Genomic DNA, 16,481 nt, shown 5'->3' on the forward strand with positions numbered 1-16,481 from the left:
TTTTGTGATATGGAGACTGAACCCAGGGCCTTTGAACTGAGCTATATCCCCAGCATCCAGTAAACACTTTTTAAAATTCGAAGACAGGGTCATGCCAATTAGCACAGGTAAGGCTTGAACTTGCAACTTCCTGAGTCAGCTTCCAGGAGCACTGGGATCACAGGTGTGCACCATCACACCCAGTTTCCTTCACCATCTTTTTTACAACAAAGATGACAAGAGAAAGATGAGTTACGGTCAACGTTTGTGACGTGGAGAGGTGGAGGAGGCGAGATTCAGAAGGAAATCCTCCTGATCCATGTGGCTATGCCTTTCTCAGAGAAATGAGCTTCTGACCACACGGCTCCCACCATGGTGGAATATTTGGCAGCACCTGTGTGTACAGAGCCATTTCCAAGCGGCAGCATTAGAATCTCATAGAAGAACGTCATGGTCAAACCGAGTGTTGGTTTTAGACCCCAAGAGCTGACTTCTACCTGTGAGGCTGAAGCCTCAGTTTATCACCTGGGGACGAGGAGATGTTTCCAGAAGTCCAGGGCGGAGCCGGTCCTCACTGCCTGAGCAGTCAGGAGTCAGGCTGTTTATAGGCTTTCAATGGCCAAACTCGCCGGGCCAGGTGTGAAATCCCACCCACACTGAACCTTTTGATCTGGGAAAGTTCCAGTTAATCCCTTGAAATGTCACTCCGAAAACCTCTTTTCTCCCCCAAGAAGACAGATATCTAGAGAGGTGAAATGACTCACCGGAGGCCACCAGCTACACAGGGACAGCTCCAGAGCCTGTGAGCAGGGCTCTGTCACCCTGCTCCGCTTGTTCTCCCCGGTGTTAGCGTGGGTCACACCTGGGCAAGCGGGGAGCCACAGGGAGGATGCGTGAAGACACCAATGCTCTACAGCCCCGTCCTTGTGCCGGATGTGGTCACAGGCAGAAGGAGAAAGTAATGGAAGAGGGAGGGTGCAGGGCAAGCCTGGCTATTTCACAGGATCACCCATAGGAGGGACTTTACTGGCTAAAGCAAGAGCTCACTTGGCTTCCTGACCATCCTTGGCGGGATCAAGGGCCTTGTCTGAAACTTCTTCGGGGCAGAAATACTGAGGGCGAGCACATTCATCCAGCGCCCAAATGTCTAAGCACCTCTCAGCTGAGCTCTTCATAGAAATGTCAGAAGATGTAGGCTCAAGTGGCTTCATTCCCATTCCGCAAGAGAAGACTAAGACTGATATTAACTAGCTTGTCCAAAGTTACACAGTGACCGAATGACAAAATGAGACTGGAACCCAGGCCATCAGATCTAAAACCTAAGCTGGAATCAATGTGGAATGTCACTGGTCTTTCGAGAAATGTAAACTGAGACAACAGTGGGATTCCACCTCACTCCAGGAAGAATGGCTGTCATCAAGAAACCAATCAATAACAAGTGCTGGTGAGGTTGTGGGGAGAAAGTAAGCCTTCTCCATGGCTGCTGGGAGTGTAAGCTGGTACAACTACTATGGAAATCAGTCTGAAGGTTCCTCCAGAAAGTAAACTTAGAGTCTCCATTTGACTCAGGTATGCCCCTCTTAGGTAAATCTTTCTGAAACATTTAAAAACACCATGCCAGGTTTTTTTCCCCCGCCACAGTGATATGTGCATAGCTATATTTATAGCACCACAACTTTTATACAATGCATGCACCTTGAGACCATACTTTAAAGTGAAGCAAATATTAAATATTGTATTGTTTCTCTCATGTGAGAAACCCAAAGAATAAACAAGGAGCAAAATGGAGGCTGCATTGGGAAGTAGGAAGAACATGTTCAAATTGGAATGGAAACAAGGGAGGGAACAGTAGAAAGGGAAGAGGGATTTGAAAAGAAGAAAATGGAAGGAAAAATGTAAACAAAGCTTTTGTACATGGAGGTGAGAGAGAATGGGAAAAAGAGCAGAATTTAGATGGATTATGTACAGATACAAATTCCCTATGATGAATGTGATCACAATGTATGGAAAATATGTACTAATGAACAATAAATAAAGGGTAAGCTGAGATTAACTAAGATACTCTTCTAACTGTCCTGCAGGAAAGATTTGGGACCTAGGACACCATGGTTCAAGAGAAGCAGTAAGTTGGTGGATGGTTCTCTGATATTTTAGCTACTTAGCCAGGGTGGGTGGGAATGGACCCTCTGGACCTGCAGACTCTGGGCTGTTCTTCTCCATGCTTCCCAGAAGAAGTTGCCCTGAGTCTCCGACTCCATAATGTTGGGAATTCTTCAGGCTATTTGATTTGTGTCATTGTGAGAACCAAACGTCATTTTCTGCTGGTGGGATGTTTCTGCCTACAACACTGAGGCCTGAAGGCTCCCAGAGGGCTCCTCGGTGTTTTGGACATCACTAAAGATGGTCTTCCTCTCCTCTCTCCCTCTCTCTCCCTCTCTCTCTCGCTCTGTGTTGTGTGCACATATACACGTGTGTTGAGTTTCATACCCTACGTCTCTGAGTGGGGGCTTACATGCACCCCAGACCTGCAGCTGATGGCCCCAAATCCCAGCTGGCCCCACGGACAGATGCGGACTGCTGGAGGTGGCCTGTGGCTGGCCTCTGTGAGTGTAAGAAACACACTGGGCAGAAGAACTGAGAGAGGCATGGTGCGTAGAGACACAGCTGGGTAACATCCCCACCCATGCTTGCTCAGGTTACCTCGTGGACCACGGAGCTGGGGCAAGGAGGAAGTCATGACTTCTCCTTTTTTGCCAGACAGAGGATGTGAGTGTGTCCTTTAGCAACTGGATACAATGCAATGACCCCTCACAGGGTCGTTGTTACCACAGGCTTAAATGAGATAGGCTTTGGTACGGTTTTGACTACATGACAGCAGTGGTATATGGGAGCTACTGAAACAATACTGTATTTTTATTTTTTACTGCTCACTGTATTACTACTTTTTCTTCCTCCATCACAAACAGAAAGAAAAACCCTATAATGGTACCAACTCTACACAGGTAGAAAATGACATTTGATCCTTATGAAGACAGCAAGAGGGAAAGCAAGTAGCATAACTGTTCATATTTTAATTAAAGATAAATGACATCATCTTCAGGAAACTGGGGAAGGGTGGCAGGAAAGGGCTGGCCCAGGGAAGGGGTGGCACTGGGAGGGGTGGCCTGGAGCAGGAGGAAGAAGGGCAGAAACTCTGGGGCAACACTGCATTCACATTCTGGGGTACACTGGCTTCTGGGTATTACCTTATGTTATTTCATTGCTTCAAGCCTCAATCTTGTCATTTGCAAAAGAGGAATAAAAAGAATATTCCATTGGGTTGGCATAAGGAATAAGTAAATGCATGTAAAAAGCTCAGACTGCCGACTGGCACACAAGTACTGAAAGCTTTAGCAGAGGCAGCAACAGCTATTACTATGATCCCCACAACTGTGGCACAGGAGAAGCCACGGTGCAGAAGGACTGAGCTCCGAAGGCCCCAAAGTGACCTGAGCAGCACTCTAAGAGTAGCATCTGCCAAACTACCTAAGTATCTTGTAGCAAGAGTGGTGAAACCGAAGCTTCTCTGCCACCCTAACCCTGCAAAAAGCAGCCCTGCGAATGGGGACAGCTGTAACTCAGGAAGGCACCTGCTGAGGGCCAGGCCATAAAAGGAAGTTGTCACACAACACTGGAGGATGAGCAGCACTGGAAGCAAAAGACCCAAAACCAGGCCTGGAGCGAAAACCAAGGCCAGTGGCTGCAGCAGACTGTAGCAGTGGCTGCCCAGTACTAGTGGGCTATGAGTGGCACATGCGTCATGCCTCCCTTAATTCAGCTATATTGGTTTGTATGAGTCAGACCAAAGCTTTATGTGACTCAAGTGGGCCAGTCAGGTAGCAGAGTTGGGCTAGCTTTGCTCCTTTGCTAACGGCTGTTACCGAGGCCTAAGTCCTGATCTGTGAATGGGGCAGGGCTCTGCTCAGTTAAGTGCAGCTAAGGTCAGTGCGACCCCAATTAAAATTCTTTCCCCTTATTATAGTTTCCACTGACCCGATGGGTTGCATGCTAATTGTACCAGTCCCAGGACCAGTTTGTTCTATCCAAACAAGACAAGCAGTCCCTAACAGCCCTGCCTGGTGGCATCACACCAGGTGTTCTGCTCAGCAGTAATTCACTAGATGCCTTCAAGGCTCACCTGCTCCCTATTCCTTCCCACGGTTGTATTCAATAAATACTGGATGCGCTTGAGGGCCTCTGTCTTTGCTGCCATCAGTTGGGTCCCAAGACCCAGCTTCTTCATTCTACGTCTCGTTTCCTGTTTGTTCTTTAATTCGTCTTTTGCTGTAGTGGCTCAAAGGAGGCCAGAAACCACTGTAGAGGTTCTGGCAACATCCCCTTCCCCGTTCCCTATAAGTGGCATCAGCTTTTGGCAGGTGGAAAAAAGAAAGGAAGTTCAGGGCCAGGCAGCCTGCATGGTTCTGTTCTCTGGGCCACTCACCTGTGCAGCAGAGAGCCGCCAGGATGAGCAGGAGCCTGAGCAGGGTGACGCCTCCTTGACTTCTCATTGTGATATCCGCAGAGTCTGGAAGGAAGGGACAAGAAGGACTGTCATGATCAAAAAATGACTGCTTGGAAATCAAGACTTGAAGGCCCAAGGGGGCCCTAAGAAACACAAGGAAGGACCTCACAGCCCTATGGAGAACAAGAAACTTCCAGGGTGAGGGTGCCAATAGCCGAGGCACACGGTCAGGTGGACAGCGCTGGATGTCCGTGCTGGACCCTCCTCCTCCTGAGACCTTGGCTTCCTGAAGAAATGCTGCCCGACTGAGAGGGGCAGCTGCAGGGGAGCCAGAGCTCCCCGGGTTCAGCGGGAATACCTGTTCTACCTACAGTAGCCGCGAACCAAGATCAAACTCAGTCCCCACCAGCCCCAGTGTTCACGGCCCTGCAGTGGGAGGGACACTCTCTCTCCCACAAGGGTTGTGGAGTCCAATAGAATATATGTGAGGAAACAGTCCATGTGGTAACCTCAGTTCCCACCCTGCAGGCCCAGGCCATGCTTCTGGCTGAGCTGGAGGGGCACTTCTGTGGGCCTGGTCACTGAGGGAACTGAACCAAATGCTGCCCCTCAGGGGACCAGCAAGCTTTCAGCACCAGAACAGGAAGCTGAGGCTTGACAGGAGGACCAGCAAGTTCAGGTGTGGTAGGGACCCCTCCTTGTTCACCCTGGGGAAGGAAAGAGAAGTTCTGGGAATCAGTGGAGTGGTCCTCATTATACAAGAGACTAGATTTGTAACACTGGTTCCAGGTAAGGAAAGGAGGCTGAAATTCCTTGAAACTTCCTTTCACTCTGTAAAGAGGCTGAGGCACAGGCAGGTTTTGGATCCCCCTAGGTGCAAAGATTTGGTAGCAGTTCTAAGAAGTCTCCCAGCGAAACACAGTGGTGCACACCTGTAATCCCAGCACCCAGGAGGCTGAGGCAGGAGGACTGGTATAAGTTCACTATATAGCCTAGGCTATATAGTGAGTTAAAAACAAGCTTAAACTGCCAGCAAGACCCAGTCTGAAGAAAAAAAGAATCTCTCAACCTTGTAAGCCAGGCTGCTCTACATGCTACTTCCTAAGCCACACAGGGCAGGAGTTAGGGCTGGTGGACAGAAGGCACTCATCAGCCATCCCCTGTGTCTGGAATGCAGAGGTCCCTAAGGCTATCAGGTCATTTATTTGCCCCACGGGAATTGGCTATGAAGGCTATGAAGGCTTTTGGAATTTTCCAAAGGAAAAAACACACAGTCATGCTAGGGGAAGGTAGCCAGGAGAAACGGGGCCTGACTTTTCCTTACAAGTGACACTTGCCACTTCTCTCAGCACACTGCCAGCCTTCCACTGGGTTCCCCATTTTCATGGGTTCCCGGGTAGAGAGTATGATTTATAGACTTGGGTTAGACAGGGCTGGGGCCCACGAAAAAGCGCTGCAAGGAAGCAAGAAGAAGAAAGAGTATATTGATCTGAGGTTACAACAGGAACCAGCAAGGCAGGGTGTATCAGATACTTTTTTTTTTTTTGAGGGGGGAGCATTTAGAGTCAGAATCATGCTTGCTAGTTCAGACTGGCCTTGAACTCACCATGTAGTTAGCCCAGTGCTAGTATTATAGGCATGCCTATCACACCCAACCAACTGGGTATTTTTCTAAAAGTTAAGAACAGTTTAGGGCTGGGGATTTAGCTCAGTGGTTCTGCTGCCTGCCTCACAGGCACAAGGTCTGGAGTTCAATCCCAGGTACCAAAAAAAAAAAAAAAGTGAAGAACAGCTGCTATGACAGGCATCCCCATGAGAGGAAGAGGTTGAAGCCCCTTGACTGGGGTTAAGGGCTAGAAAGGGAGACCGCTCTTGAGGGTTGGTCCTTGACATACAAAGCACCACTTCACCAGGAACTGTCCTGAGATGAAGTGCATTGGGAAGACCTGGGCTAGAAAGACAGCCGGAAAGAAGCACTGAGCTCTTCAAGGACATAGCCTTTCCAGTCTAGTCTGGAGGCCTCTCGATGAGCCTTTGAATAGTTGTGGTCCTGCCACACTCTTGCTGTTTATCACCTCTCACCTCCATTCTTTATTCAGTAACCGTAGGGCAGCTGGGCACAGTGTCTGGACAAACAAGGCAGTTAAAAAGCAGCAGCCACCATGGGTATCACTGATGAGAGGTCACAATGTGACCCAGAAGGAAAAACAGGACAAGGAGGGGGTGTCAGGGAGTAAAAAGGGCTAGGAGAGAGGGCAGCGTTAGGTGAAGGAGCAAGAGCCCTTGGACTGGATGACAAGGGGAGATCTGGGGCTTCAAACTGAAGGCACCCCTCAGCTTTCTGAGTTGATGGGATGTACCAAGCTGTACCTTCAACTTCCTTATACTGGCTGGTAGTTGCTAAAGCTGCCTCCATGACAGGCTGCAGGAGGGCCAAGAGGGCAGAGAAAGGAAGCGACCGGTGTGGTGCTGATAAGGTTGGGCCGTTCAGATCAACACACTGGTAACCACTACTAGTATATGAGCTTCCAACGGCAATGTGTTGGGGGAAGAGGTACAGAAAAAGGGACAGCTGATTGTTTTAGAGCCAGTTTACAACTGTTCTGAAATGTTGATAATAATGTTAAACAGGTTTATTATGACTTTTTAATCATCAACTATTGCCACCATTCCTCCAAATATTCTATAATAACTCCCCCCAAAAATGACGTTCATATGGAGCACAGCAGTGCATGCCTGTAATCCCAGCACTTGGAAAGGCTGAGGCAATCCTACAATCTATTCTCTCCTGGGCTCAGATCTGAGTTGGAATTAATATTTTTAGCCAAAGTGCCACGTGTATGAACTGCTTCCGGCTTATCAGGATAGCGTAATTAACAGCTCTGGAGGCCAGGGAAAAATGCTGAAGGAACCAGGGCTGTTCTATTTGATAAAGTGTCCCAGAGTCAGTTACTGTCTTCAAATAAGGGAAGGGCAGTTGAGGAAGGGAGGCTGAGGTTATGTTAATTCCCAAAGGTAGAGTTAGGATCAATAAGGGAGGCATTTGGGATTTCCCAAACCAGTGATGGCGAACCTTTTAGAGCTTCCAATGAAAAACACAGCCCGCTATGGCAAAGGTGCCAAGGGTTCGCCACTACTGTCCTGACCATGGCTATTTTCCATCCCTTATCTGCCTTGCCACATCCTGGATGCAGTGCAAAGGGGAAAGCAAGTCCCCGATGATGTGTAAAAAGCTCCCCATCAGTTGGAAATGTTCAAACAGAGAGCAGAGGTCACAGATCAGAGGAACTGCACAAAATAGCGAGGGGAAAGAGCAAAAGATTGAAGTACTAAAGATACTCATTCTATACTGAAACCAATCTGACAATTATTATTCACGTCCAGCCACCTGAGATGCAAGGAGAGGCTAAAAACAGCAAGGTGATTTACAAACCTACAGGCGTCTCTTATCAAATTGCTAAAAATATTCTGAGAAGCTTTTAAGTGTTTGGGTATTTGGGTAGAAATCACAGTGTGAACCTATCTTCCATTGTTTTAAATAAGAAAACAAAGACAAAAACCTTAAGTCTCCCAAATATAAATAAAGAAATAGGTATATGCAACCCAGAGAAACTTGAGCAGCAAGCACTTACCACATGAAACAATTATTCAGTGACAGAGTGCTTAACGAATGCCCCGGTGGTGGATTTAGTCCTGAGAAGTAAGTTCACTGTCCACTCCTACTCCATCATCTCTCAAAGAGCAACTTCTGAGGCCACTGTGAGCAGGTGTGTGCCAGGCACCGGGCCACGGCGACTGCTGAACAGGGAAGGATCTCAGAGTTACTGGGGTGGACACCAACCAGTGCCAAAGAGAGGAAAAGGAGAATTACAACAGTGCTCTTCCATTTCACTGGGAACCTGAATCACCGGAGGCTGTGGAACACATCACCGACCCTATCCCACAGGCTCATTTCCCAGGTCTAACGCAGGGCCCAGAAAGTGCACTTGAGCGAGTTCCCAGCTGCTAGCCCTGCTGCTGGCCAGGGTCCACGCTGGGAACCACTGGCTTACAGTGACTCGCACAAGGGCCAGGCATAGGGTCGGAAGGGTCTCTCCAGCAGGGCTCTCAAAGCCAAAGCACCCGCTAGTGCTGATGAAAGAATGAGTTTCTTCTGCCCTTCAGCGCTCCTGTGATTACAGTGCGGCATGGACTGGCTTATCAATGCCAGCCACTAGGTGAGTCCTTGTTTCCAAGTTATCTTCTATTTAGTGAGCAAATATCACGGGTCAAGGGCTATGGTAGGCGCTCCTTACATATTAATGTACGAGCCAATCCTCACAATACCATAAAGTGAATGTATGTCTGCCTCCAAATATAAGAAGCAACTGAGGAGGGGGGACCTAGCTAGTTTACACATCTGCGGGGGGCACGATAATGCCTCTCACGCCCAGTGACAGCCGCATCCTAACTCCAGGAACCTCGGAATATAGTCGTCCTCGTGTGGCGAGCGACCTCCACGGGGGATTGCGATTACAGAGATGATCCTGAGTATGGAACAGACCCCGCGTGACCACCGGCTCATTCAAAGAGGGACCGGAAAGCAGCAGAATCTGCCAGAAAGATGCGACAACAGAAAAAGAGGCAAAATCTGAAAGGTGATAGGAGCTCAACTCACTCTTGGTGACTTTGGAGACAAGGATTTCTCGAGCCAAGGCACACAGGTGGGCTCTAGAAGCTAAGAGTAGTCCTCACCCAACACCTGAAAGAAAACCAGACCTCATCTCCCAGTCACAGGGCTGCATTCTGCCAATAACCCGGATGAGCAAGGACACGGACCCGCTCCGTCCCGGAGAAGACCTCAGCCTGCCTCCCCGATTGTTCACCCAGTGCCACCGTGTCAGACTCTGGATGGATGACAGAACAGTCATTCTGTGTTGTTCTAAGCTGCTAAACTTGTGACTGGTTTCTGCAGCAATAAAAAATAAGCTGGGCCTGGTGACCTGGGCCTGTGGTCCCAGTTATTTTAGAGGGTGAGGCAGGAGGATCACTTGAACTCATAAATCCAGACCTGCCTGGGCACCATCCTGAGACCCCCAACTCAAAACAACAAAAAGCTAATATGCAACCTCATCACTGGAAAGCAGTGACACAGCATTTAAATTCAGGTCTGAGAGCTGAACCATAAATTCCCCAGGGGGCAAACTTCTTGTCAATTTAGCCTCCAAAATACATTCACCTGAAGAGGCTGAAAAGCAAAAGATTTCCCTCCTACACCTGCGTATGTGTGCGTGTGTTGCTGAGGACAGAACCCAGGGGCATGAACAGCGCTAACACTGCCTTCCTGCGAAGAAATTTTAAGATCAACCGAGTTTTCATGGGATTCACCAAAATAGTCACTGCTCCAATGACCTGGGGCTGATGAACTTCAAGGCTAGACAGAACCTCAAAAATAAAACCCACTGTTTTCATTTTATAAGAAGTAAATGGAGGCCCAAGGGGACGAAATTACCTGTCCCAAGGCAAGAGGACTGTTGTAAAAGGTCTATGTTATTTCTATCCATCAGGGGCTGGTAGTTCCCAAGTGTGTTGTATGGCCCCTTGCCAGCAATGTCAGCGATGTGGATGGAGTTTAAGTCTTTCAGCCCTTGGACACAATCCTGTCCAGACAGCCACATATTAGTCACTCATTCAAAGCAGTAATTACTGATGCCCGGAGACAAAGAGCAAACCACCATCACAATGGAAGAGCCCCTCCCTACCCCTCAAATTTCTGCTGCTAAGGACAACCACCCCAGACACTTTGAGAGCTCACATATCTGCCCTTTGCCTACGAGGGCCTCTCCAATCTATTCCCAGACACTAAACCCAGCCTCTTACTGGGCTTTTATCTCCGGAACCACTCAGTCTCCTGTGAAGTTTCCTTTCCAAACCATTAAGCATCATGGTATGTTTTCCTTAGCGGAAAGTCTTGCAAAATTTCCACTTTCTACTGTGAACGTGTATGTCACAAGTCACTGGTATATTGTGTGTCACAAAAAACTCCTTGTTCCTGCCAATGATAAATTACCCACACACAGTAACCACCTCCCTCCACTGACATCCCCAGGTCTGTGTGCCTTCTTGGAACTGTGAGTAAATTACCCACAATGGGGAACCAAACAGAGGGAACACGGGGGACCTGAAAAAAAATCATCTGTCGTCCCTAGTACCAGGTTCCACGAGGTGCCATTCCCTGGATGATCCATCTCCTTTAGTTCTTACGACCTGCCTAGGAAGTAAGGCCAGGCATTTCACAGATGAGAAAATGAGGTCAAACAGCTCGCGGCAATTAAATGACAATAAAAGGCACTATCTAACGATTAAAATCAATGGCCCCGACTCTCCGGAGAGCGAGGTCCAATCTCAAGGAGGAGAACAAAGCTGTCAGCTAGTAAAATTCCACGGGAAATTCTCGGGAAAAGAAAGGTTGAGACCACATGAAGACTGGTCTTAACCCCTTCCCTTCAGATGTGATTTCTTCCTTTAAACTGCAGGAGCTGCAGGCGAGGGTAGATGGTCGGGGGGAGGCCCCAGGATGCTGGTATTTTGGGGAGAGACCGCTCCCTGCCCCACTTAGTGACCAACACTTCCCACCCGCATCCGGTCCTCCGGTCCCCGCGGACTGGGAGCCTGGGGCTTAGCCGGCCAGGAACCGCTTGCCCCATCGCAGACACCCGGCGAGGTTGCCCGGCGAGGAGGGGGAGACGCTGCAGACCCGGAGACGCTGCAGACCCCGGGCCGCCATACCCGCGCCTGCGCCTTCAGCTTCACCCCACCCTCACCCCCCACTCCCACCCCACGACTGCGTTCGCTTCGGGCCTCGGACCTCACCTGGGCGCGCGGGGTTCGGCTCCAGCGGGGCCTGCGTCTTCTTAGGCCTAGCGGTCTCCGGTTTCCTTCACCGGACCGGAGCCGGCTGGTCTCGGCCACGCCCAAGGTCAACCCCTTTCCTCCCTGCGGCAGAGGCCTGCGCCGGTTCCTGGGCGGAGACTCGTCTCCGAGTAACTTCCCGCCGCAGCTTGGCAGTGTCTTGAGCCGGATTCTGTTTTGCGTTCACAAGCTGTTTTGAGCTTGAGATAGAACACAAGTGGTTTATACCTTGGCAGAATCACCTCTTTACTTCCAGCCCGAGATGGCTGCAGATGTTCTACACACGTCTCTACTCCAAACGCGTTTCCTACAATCCACCTGGAAACCAGTTTTTATTTCCTCCCCTCACACAGGTGTACTCAAGTCGCACCTGCTTTACCTTTTAAATACCTCAGTTTCCCCTCCTCTTCATTCTGCCCGTTGTTACTGCCAAATTCAGGCCTGTAGCTTGTCTGGGTCGTTCGGGTTCCTTTGTATCAGGTCCCTGTGCTGCTTGTGTTGATTCCTGCATCCCTGGTTTCATCTCCCCTTATCCTCCACGTGACCTCTGCAGGCCCAAATTTGACTTTGCCCTTTTCTCACCTTGCTTCCTTGAGTGCAGTGCCTGTAGTTGCCAGTTTGCAAGGGGATCCCTTTCAGAGGAAAGTTTTGGGCTAGGATGACAACGGAAAAGGGCACACATCGGGAACACTGATGACACCATTGTGCCGTGGTGTCAGTCCTGGTTACCTCTGCCTTGTCACAAGAGAATAACCCCTTCTCTTAGTCACATTCCTGGCTGGGACACAATACGTGGCACCCACAATTCAAAGGAGGATAGATTCGTAGAAGTTTCAGCCCACAACTGGCTGGCTCCAAGGCAGGACACTTATGGCAGAGGGATAGGGCAGAGGAGCTGCTCCAGGTATGACAGACAGGAAGCAGACATCAAGGGAGAAGGGAGGGAGATAGGCCTCCCCCTTCAGACGAGACTCCACCTATTGGCAAGGCAGCTGTAAGCCCCCACAGGATCGGATCACTTTCCAAAGACCTGCCTTTGAGCCCCCGAGGCTTGTGGGGGACACGTAGAGATAAATTATAACACCCCTGATCAGGCTAGGCATGGTGGTGAATACCTGTAATCCTAGCTCCTGGGAGGCTGAGGCAGGAGGATTTTAGGCCAGCTGAGTTACATAGTGAATTCAAGGCTGGCCTGAGATACATAGCGAGACCTTGTCTCAAAAACCCCCAAAACACTATCTAAGACACCTCTAATTTAGTTATCTGTCTTACCCTCAGGTTTAGATGAAAAAGGGAAACATAGGCAGTTCTCAAGAGGTTTGAGAGCCAAAAAAGGCCTTTGTTCCAGCACAAGTTAAATCTGCTTTGAGCAATGTTAACGCTGTTTAAATTTGTTCTGTATATGAATAAGCATTTGTCCCATGAAATTAAACACAAAGGATTAGCAACCAACAAGACTATGAACCAATGGTCAGTCGTTCCACGTACCCAAGACACTGCATTTTGATAGAACAAGCAGCACGCATTCCTAAGGATACAAGGATAAGATGGGGTGACTTGGGAGTACTCTAGAAACAGGAAGTCATCCATAAAAAAGGATGCAAAGAATGACAAAGGCTCTGGAGCCAGCTTTAATTAACATGAACTATAAATTTCACTTTCTTAAATAACTGGGTGATACGGGGGTCTGAACGTGTGCTTCTCCCACTTTTTCTTACTGAAAAAGACTCTACAGTTTAAGAACTGTCCAGTAAGACACATTGCTGTTTTTACCAACCTCGCCCACCCAGCTTTGAATATACCTGTCCCATCATTCTTGCTATTTTCTTAAGCAGCTCTTGATGTCTTCTCTCCCAAGCGTCTTTATGAGATGTGATCAAAAGTACAGTGAATGAAGCTGCCGAGGGCCTTTTAGTAGAAAGGCAGGCACATAAAAACAGCAGTGCCCTCACACACCTTACTCACTCGATCTACTGCGATGCAACTTCTGCCTCCTCCCTAAAGTCAAAGGACCATGAAATGCAATCGTTTTGAATGAATTCAGGACCTCGACAGATATGACAGAGCAACTAAAGACACTCATGAAAGAGTGCCCAGAACTGCTTCAGAAAGTGGCAAGAAATGGGTTGTTCAGTCAGAGAACAGAGTTTCTGAGAGGGATTAATGGCAATGTACCTTTTATAGTAATACATTTTTATTTCAATACACATTGCATTTCTTGATCACGCCTTGAATGTCAAAACCAAATCCAAAAGCAAGAGCATAAGAGATTGACTTTTAGGCGGTTACTGGATCTTGAGCAGTTGGCCCTCATGAATAGGATTAGTGCCCTTGGAAAGGAGACCACAGAGAGCTCATTTGCCCCTTCCACCATGTGAGGGCACAGCAAGAAGGCTCCATCTTTGAAGAACAGTGTAGACACCAGGCTCTGTATCTGCTGGTGCCTTGATCTTGGACTTTCCATTCTCTAGAACTGTGAGCAATTTATTTTACTATGGCAGCCTAAATGGAGAAGCCAGTTGACTGAGGGAAGACAAAGAACCTAACAGGATTTGGAAGCCTGATAATGCACCAATGGCTGACTTTGAGGAGGGGAAACACTCTGAGACAGGCCATCAGGTGACTGTACTGTCAGGTGATCTCACTCCTGTGCAAACATCAGGGTATTTCTACAAACCTCAGGGGGATTAAGGACTTGCTTTGGCAATCATTTCCCTACACAAATCTTATCTTCCTTCCCAAAGTTCTTCGGGTGTCTTTACATCAGCACTCAGACTCAATGCTTACTCTCACATTGTTTTGAATCATTCCTGAATCGTATGAACCCAAGTGAGCAGTAAATTCAATATTCTAATCTCTTCCAGCCTTTCCTTCAACACTCCAAGTAAACTCTTTGTGTTAGTCATCATCTTCATGATGAAGGTGTACTTCAGTGTCTAGTTGTCTATTTGGGTCATGAGAAATTTCTCCATGTCTGGTAAGGATTCTTCTTGAAGTTTCAATGCTTTCAATGAAGCAGATCCGTTACCAGCTTCTGTCACTTTATTCCTTAAGATTGTAGCTGTGGTGGAAATGACTGGTGAGCAGTAACCATCAGTGATTTGCCAGCTTCATGGTCCTTCATCACTTAATTTCATTGCCAGGTGAATCACTTGATGTAGCCTCTTCCTGGCAGTACTAGCACTGGAGTTTGTATGTTTATGCGCCGTGATGGATAAAATTATAGGAGACTAAAGCAAGCCCAAGAGAAAATGATACATTTGAGACATGTGGTAACACGCAGTGTACCAGGCTGCTGCTGGCCACTGTGGTATCCATGTTCTGTTGGTGGTTGAAACATCACTCTGCAGTGTATGTCTGTATGCAGTGTATCGCATGAAAACAAACAGGAAGATGACGATTTCAGAACATTTGGACATGCAGCAATAGGTAAGTGTGCCTTATGGTCTCCCATGGCAGATGCCTAACCTTGAAGACCACTCCCTCTCCCTTCTGCGCTATGAAAGAACGGTTCTGGGGAAAAGAGTAGGTGGTGCAGAGCTGAGGCTACCGTCAAAGTCAGGATATGATCATGATGGGCCTGCTGTGCTCTGGCTTCTCAACAATGAGTACCAATCCCATTTACCATCTTAAGAACACAAGCCTCTTAATATTTACTTATCGCTGCCGGGGATTTAGCTCAGTGGTTCTGCCACCTGCCTTGCAAGCACAAGGTCCTGAGTTCAATTTCTGGTACAAAAAAAAAATATATATATATATACACACACACACACACACACATATATATATATTTCAGGTAAACATCCTTAAGCCCAACATAGGATTCATGTCACTTATCACAAAGTTAGACAATCAAGTGTATAAAGGAGAAACAAAACAGAAGCAGTATTTACAAGTTCAGACTACATGAGACACTGTGAAGAATCTTTTGTTAATAAACACCACGTTACATACTTGTATACACTACATTTCAAAAATAAGAATGCGACTGTAAATAATCTGATAAAGGGCATAGCGTGAAGATTTTAACTTCTATTCAAAGTCATGATGTAAAACACTTTGAATTCAAGGTTGCAATGATGGAAACTCTAAATTCAAGGTCTAAATGATAGTCTTTAAATTCTAGGATAGATTGTGAAACAGCATAAACCATTAGTATTCAAGTTATTTAGTCAGTTCCCTGTGAGTACAAAAATATTAGGAATCACTAAACAGATTAGCCTATGACTAACAACTATAAGAAGTCTTTCCATAGATCACTTGGCACACATTTTGTCTACCTATGTGTAGGTGTTTCTGCTACATTTTATGTCTTTATTCAAAACAATTTTCTCCCAATTTCTGTATTTTTAAGTAGTATTTTAAAACAAAGAGATATCTTTTCCTTGGCCAGTAAATAATTTCTGCACTGACTCCTGGAAGAAGGAAAAAGACAAAAAAGAAAAGATTCCTGCTTCCTCCTGTACCTCAAAGCCACAAAGCAAACCGAACAAATTCAACTCCTAATGTAGTGTCGCCCAGGGCCCCGGGCCAGAGACAATATTTCATGCTAGTCCCCTGCTATATGCTGAGCACAGTGTAGTTATTTACATTACGAAATCTCTTTAACAAGCTGAGTCATCCCAGTGCTTCCCTCAGCAGTAGCCTGGCTAAAGCAGACGAGAGCAGCGGCGTCTGCGAATAGGAACATCGAAGACTCTTCTCCGCCTCTCCTCCTCCTCCTCTTTATCCGATTCGTCCATGTCTGCCGAATCATCATCGTCGTCTTCCTCCTCCTCCTCCTCTTCTTCCTCTTCCATCTCTTCGTACTCATCAGGACCCATCTCCTTGAAAGAGAAAACAATCTTTTGATAATAACGTCCAATGGGTTTTATAGTAATTTAAGGCAAGTTTTCATTGATCTAGAACACCAACAACCAGACAAGCCGTCTGTCAGTTTTCATGGATTTCAATAGTGCAGTTTCATACTGCGTGTGCTGCTCTCGAATGCATACTGTATCACACATTGAATAATGCTCAGTACACTTCTAATGGTAAACCTCTTTCATCACGACTGTACTCAGTTGGTTTTGTGTTTTTTTTTTTTTTTTTTTTTTTTTTTTTTTTTAAC

General features: G+C 47.4%; 1 protein-coding gene and 1 long non-coding RNA gene across 3 annotated transcripts in view; both read right to left on the reverse strand.

The window, feature by feature from the left end:
* The window catches only part of Cd59 (CD59 molecule (CD59 blood group)), a 23,611-nt gene extending 12,027 nt beyond the window's left edge, over positions 1-11,584 (reverse strand). Inside the window, exons 1-3 of one of the 2 annotated variants that reach the window (XM_010612622.3) lie at positions 11,333-11,584; positions 8,113-8,278; positions 4,460-4,543 (exon numbers count right to left, since the gene is read on the reverse strand). In XM_010612622.3, coding sequence (XP_010610924.1) covers positions 4,460-4,526 — 67 coding nt within the window. In that variant the 5' untranslated portion in view covers positions 4,527-4,543; positions 8,113-8,278; positions 11,333-11,584. The remainder of the gene's footprint in view (positions 1-4,459; positions 4,544-8,112; positions 8,279-11,332) is intronic. The other variant, XM_010612621.3, reaches the window with a different exon arrangement.
* A 4,264-nt stretch (positions 11,585-15,848) lies between these two features.
* LOC117283489 overlaps positions 15,849-16,481 on the reverse strand; it is a 37,665-nt gene continuing 37,032 nt past the window's right edge. The window contains exon 3 of the long non-coding RNA XR_004514472.1: positions 15,849-16,197. This is a non-coding gene — a long non-coding RNA (uncharacterized LOC117283489). The remainder of the gene's footprint in view (positions 16,198-16,481) is intronic.

Source organism: Fukomys damarensis, unplaced genomic scaffold (genome assembly GCF_012274545.1).
Source record: "Fukomys damarensis isolate Sample0158 unplaced genomic scaffold, DMR_v1.0_HiC HiC_scaffold_27, whole genome shotgun sequence".
NCBI classification, from domain to species: domain Eukaryota; kingdom Metazoa; phylum Chordata; class Mammalia; order Rodentia; family Bathyergidae; genus Fukomys; species Fukomys damarensis.